Source organism: Cyprinus carpio, chromosome A1 (genome assembly GCF_018340385.1).
Source record: "Cyprinus carpio isolate SPL01 chromosome A1, ASM1834038v1, whole genome shotgun sequence".
Taxonomy (NCBI): domain Eukaryota; kingdom Metazoa; phylum Chordata; class Actinopteri; order Cypriniformes; family Cyprinidae; genus Cyprinus; species Cyprinus carpio.
The window spans coordinates 11,189,893-11,195,568 of NC_056572.1; the positions used below are offsets into that span (position 1 = coordinate 11,189,893).

At 42.4% G+C, this 5,676-nt stretch overlaps 1 protein-coding gene across 1 annotated transcript; it reads left to right on the top strand.

Moving 5' to 3' along the window:
• Positions 1-979: 979 nt before the first annotated feature.
• On the top strand, positions 980-5,454 carry LOC109070584. The gene is given in 9 exon segments (XM_042744082.1): positions 980-1,379; positions 2,008-2,158; positions 2,407-2,738; positions 2,740-3,664; positions 3,893-4,032; positions 4,137-4,341; positions 4,559-4,663; positions 4,755-4,987; positions 5,073-5,454. Coding segments are annotated over 8 exon segments (2,052 nt in total). The 5' UTR covers positions 980-1,373; the 3' UTR covers positions 4,943-4,987; positions 5,073-5,454.
• The last annotated feature ends 222 nt before the right edge of the window (positions 5,455-5,676 follow it).

Consider the following 5,676-nt stretch of genomic DNA (forward strand, 5'->3'; position numbering starts at 1 on the left):
TCTGAGGTCGCTTCGTGCCATTCACAGACATTGGGCAAGATCAGGGAGGATGAGCTTGTGGTGCCTTACTGGGCGACTCTGACTTTGTTCCTGAAACTGATGCTCCTTGTGATAGCCCATTCTTGGCAGATTCCTCTGAGGAAGGATCTACTGGCACCCTGTGGCACCCACGTCCAGACCTCTGGAAACTTTATGTCTGGTCCTTGGATGGGATGCAGAGGTTCTAGGTAACCTACCCCAAGAGGTAGTTGACGGCATCACTTCGGCGATAGCACCGTCTACCAGACACGCTTACGCCTTGAAGTGGAACTTTTTCATTGAGTGCTGTTCTTCTCACCAAAAAGACCCCCGGTCCTTCCTGCAGCAGCAGCAGGGGTTGGCGTGAAGGCTGTCTCCCTCCACCCTCTACGTGGCTGGGATTGCTGCCAACCACGACCCCGTTGAAGGGAAGCCAGTGGGAAAGCATGACCTGATCATCTGGTTCCTTAGGCCCCCCTAAGGCCTAAGGAACCAGATGGCCGTGGAGGGCTAAATCCTCCACGGCCCCCATCTATACCTTCTTGGGACCGGTCTCTGGTGCTCAGAGCACTACAGCAGGGCCCATTTGAGCCTTTGCAGACAGTCGAGCTGAAGTTTCTGTCAATTAAAACCATGCTCCTGCTTGCATTGGCCTCCATCAAGAGGGTATTGAACCAGCACGCATTTTTGGTTGAGGATTCGTGCCTAGAGTTCAGGCCGGCTGACTTCTAGGTAATCTTGAGGCCCCGGCCCGGCTATGTCCCCAAGGTTCCCACTACTCCCTTCACAGATCAGGTGGTGAGCCTGCAAGCACTGCCACCAGAGGAGACAGACCCAGCCCTAGCTTTGCATTGTCCCACCCGAGCATTGAGATGCTACATAGACAGGACACAAAACTTCAGGACCTCAGACCAGCTCAGGCCAGCAGAAGGGGAATGCCGTCTCCAAGCAGAGGATGGCCCACTGGATAGTGGATGCCATCACCCTGGCTTATCAGGCACAGGGTGTGGCCTGCCCATTCCAAGTAGGGCTCGCTGCAGCCTGTGGTGGACATCCAACCCCGCCCACATCCAAGCGTGATGTCAGAAACCACACCCACATCCATAGACGTCACATATCCAACCCTGCCCACCCGGATGTGCCATCATAAACCACGCCTATATCCGTCTACTTCGCGTTCTCATTAAATTTCAAACAAGAAGAAGCGTCGAGAAGACTAGAAGGTACGTTGAAGAAGTTTGTGTTGTTTTTAATCGGTAAAAGAAGGAAATATTGTTTTGCAATCGCCAGAAAGAAGAAGAAGTTGTTGTTTTCCGTGTTTGCCAGTCGCCCAGAAGAGTAAGAAGTTATTTGCCATGGCTGTAAGTAAAGAAAAATTTGGTTCTTAGCCCGGTTTAATTCCAAAAGTGTTTGTCACAATGTATGTCTCTGCTTACGTTAATAGTTAAAATGTATACATTAAATTATCAAGGATTGTAATGTAGCACACGTAATATTTTGTTAAACATGAAGTGAAACTAACAGCACAACGATAACTGTTACTACGGTTTGTTTTGAGCCATAGTAAAGTTACAAAGACACGAGGCTGACTTCACACAGGCACGTTATAAGGCTACCAATACTGCTGTGTTTACTTTCATAATGTCTATAATGTTCCTAACTGTATCCTGATAAAATGTAGGTGCATTGATTCATCCTTCATCTTTTTTTTTTTTTTATATCCCCGACACATAATACTGATCTCTCTCTCTCTCTCTCTCTCTCTCACACACACACACACTTCACCTCTCTCACATACATGTACTGTACTCCACTGGCCCCACGCAAAACACATAGAATATATTTAATGATGTACACTGACAACTCTTGCACAACAACTTGTTTGAGCAACCACATCATTTCACTATGTCTTACTTGATAACTCTCTGTTCGTGGCAAATCTTTGTATCCTTCTATATTAATACACATAATATTTATCATGTTTTACAGCATCCTACACATCTGCAGTCCAAACCTGATCCAGAACAGTTCTGCCGGGATGGGGGGTTTGAATGTCCCTGCTGCAGTTTCACCACTGAAGAGAAGTTCTCTTTTACACTTCACCTAGAGAACCACATAAGTCATGCAGTGGAGCATGGAGGTATGGTGAGAGCATGTCTTTAGATATTGATTGGTTTTTGTGTTTTTAAATCATATATGCATGTATATGTATGTTGTATAATCTAAATATGTATGTGAATCTCAAAGAATGACAAGATGAGCTGTAGTTTCTTGGGAACCACTAAAGTGATGAGAATATTGTTGTTGTTATTTATCTATGTGTGTTTTGTAACTTGCTGTGTACACTCTACAGTTTTGTTAACTTTTTTTTTTTCTACAATCCTACAGGTTACTTCATCTTAAAATGCAATAAACAGTGCAGGACCACAGCCCATTTTCACTGTCTTTACTGCAGCCAGACAGTAATATGCAAGGACCAATACATAAGGCATGTTTCCCAGTGCTTGAAGACAGAAGAATTTGCAGCACCACCTCCACCTCCCTCTGTAGCTGCATTTCCGACACCACCACCCCCAGCTACTTCTGTTTCAATGCCTCCCGTCTCTACCCCCCTTTCCTCTGATCCTGGCACCTTTGCACCACCCCCCCATCCCACTCCCTCAAATTGTGGACTGACACTTAACAGGAGAAATGTAAAGCTGCATATTCTGAGACAACATACACCCAAAAAAAATGGCCGTTACCGCCCAGAACCATCTTAAGTCACAGTGTGTGGATTATACAAATGGTGTATATGCGGTAGCAAAATCATTTTCAACACCCAGCACTCCGATCCATGTCATCAAAAAGACGTGGGGCTCTGAACGTAGGACATCATGTGACCTTGACATCTGCAGGATCAACACAGAATTTGCTAAACAGTCAAACATCCGTTCCTATGAATGTCATCACCTTCAGGCGCTTGCATACTGCCCACCAGCTGAAAGGGATATTCCCTTGCTGATAGAGCAAGTTTTACAGACCATGGTCGACGACCTTTGGTTTGGGGAGGACAAGAAGGAGAGATGTTTGGCACAGCAGAAAAAGGGAATTAATGCAGGGGCCCCTCTCTCCTCCCTAGTGACCGTTTGTGGACCCAGCTACAAAAAGTACATTTCTGTGTTTGAGCCCACCATTTCATACTACAGCAGGCTTGGTCACGTCATAGTTACATATGATGCCAACACCAATTCTTGGCATTGTCCTTGTGCCAGACCAAGGCAGTCATGCCTTCACAAATATGTTGCAAAGTGGCACCTGTTTGAAGTTGATCGGGAACTCTTCCGGAAAACCAGAAGTGTGTGGAGGAGGACAGCATCACACAACATTTTCCCACCGATGTGGAAGGTTTTGAGGAAGAGGAAGGAATCCGATACCCACTTGAAGGCCAGAATCTATCTCAAATGGTTAAATACATTTATGAAAAAAAAAATAATAATAATGCCTGCTGTGATTCCCTCCGATGTGGTAAACACAAGTAATTTTCCTCTGAGCTTCACACCATCTGAAGCCTTCTGCACTGAATGTTCAGAGGTCACTCCACTAAGTGACCCAGTGATTATCACTTCAAAAGCCAGAATCGTGACGATGACCAATGTCATAGAAGGTTTGTTGCTTTTTTTTTTTTTACATACGTCATTAATTCAACATTTAAATGTACATTCTAAATGTAATGTGAAATGTTGATGGCCATGACTGTCAGGGTCTTCCTTTCCATTTGTAGGTGTATTAAAATGTCCATGCACTCATTTTAGTGTTGTTCATTGTGGAGGGTTGTGCTTTATAGCAGTAATAGAAAATGTTTAACCTCTTTACTGGCACTTGTTTTTGGCAGGAATTTCAATGTACAGCAAAGAGTGCTTCAGATGTGGCATGGTGTATCGGTATCAGGAGTGGAGTGATGGGATTCATAATTTTGATGATCACATACTTTTATCGATACACTTGTGCCATTTTCTGCACAACAGTCTCCAGGTAAGAACCATGTTGGTTTAAATGTGTTATATAAAACAACAACAGATGATTATTGCATAAATATGTATTGTAAAGTCTTAAACTGTGATGCATCTCTTTGGCAGACTCACCAGGCTGTGGGTAGTGCAAATGAGGTCTTGGAGAGGACCTCAGGTAAAGCCTTCCCTTCAAAAAAAAGGATCCTGCAGGCCTACTTAAGCTTTGAGGCACCATCCGACCACACCTACACATTCTCATGCGTAACCTGTGGTTATTACCCAGTGTCCGTAGTTATGGACCTTCATAAGAAGGGTGTTTTTAGTATGCCTGGTAAGTCCACACGTTTATTTATTTATTTTATATATATATATATATATATATATATATATATATATATATATATATATATATATATATATATATATATATATATATATATATATTTTACTCCTATATTATTTCATGGCAACAGCATGTCCAGCTTGGGTAAAACTTGTGTGTGGTAATGTCTGTGGTAATTGTGTTTTTTTTTGTTTGTTTTTTTCAGTTAGCAGCATTGAGGAACCACCAGAGGATTTTGATGGGCATGTGAATGCTGAAAACTTCTGGGAGCTGGTTTCTCTGGAAATTATCAGCCGTGGGTTAGTTCCAAGTGAGTATGTTTCATATAATGAATACCATGATAGAGTTGGGATTGTATCATTAGCTTTCTTTAATATTGCTTAATATTTTCTTATTTAAAGGCAATAAGGCAAACCCATTTGTGGTCCGTCCGAGCTACCATAACTGGGCTCCATGGATTGGTCCTCACACAAGAAGCGGGGATCTTCTTCTCAATAAAGAATATGAGAAGGTGCATTCCCCTTATAGTGCAAAGGAGGAATCAGAGTTTACAGTGACGGAGGACCAGCTGACAGACGAGCTTCTATAGCCAGCTTGTACAGAAACTGTGATGGCTGAAGATGACAGTGATGAGGTAAAAACTTTTTTTTTTTTGTGAAAATAATGATAGTAATTTTAGATTTACCCCACAAATACAGTTTATTCTGTACTTTCAACAGAAGAGTGAAGAGGAACTGAAGAGGAAGTTCATAAGGGACATTGGTGTAGCATGGTGCTGGGTTCAGAGCCACCATGAGCTGTTCCATGGAGAGGTGACAGACCCTGAATTTTTCCAGATGGACGAAGAAAAACAGTCTAATATAATCAAAGACTACCTGAAGGAGAGACTGAGAAAGCAAGGGATGCCTGTGTGTTTGTCTTTGACAGTCGCGAGGATGGAAACATTCTTATTAAAATGTGTTGATGAACAGGGGCTGAAAGTCAATGCCATGTTCTGGGTTTAATTTAATTTATAATAATTTATTTACTCTACATTGTTGAATATTATTGTTTTGTGAAATAAATATAACAATACCCAGTGAAACAAGGGATGTCTTTTTATTGATCTTTATGTATCCGTAGGACTTGGACACATTTTTATATAAATGTGTGTTGATGAAAAAAGGCCTGAAAGTCAATGCCATGTTACTTATATAATCTATCAAGGCAAGCAATGATTTAAGCCTATGTATGTGTAGCCTAGTCTATATAGAGAACCGTCAATCCTATCATGCAAATGTTGTTGCACTTTTTTGGGTGTTCACATGGGTGTTCACCTGGCAT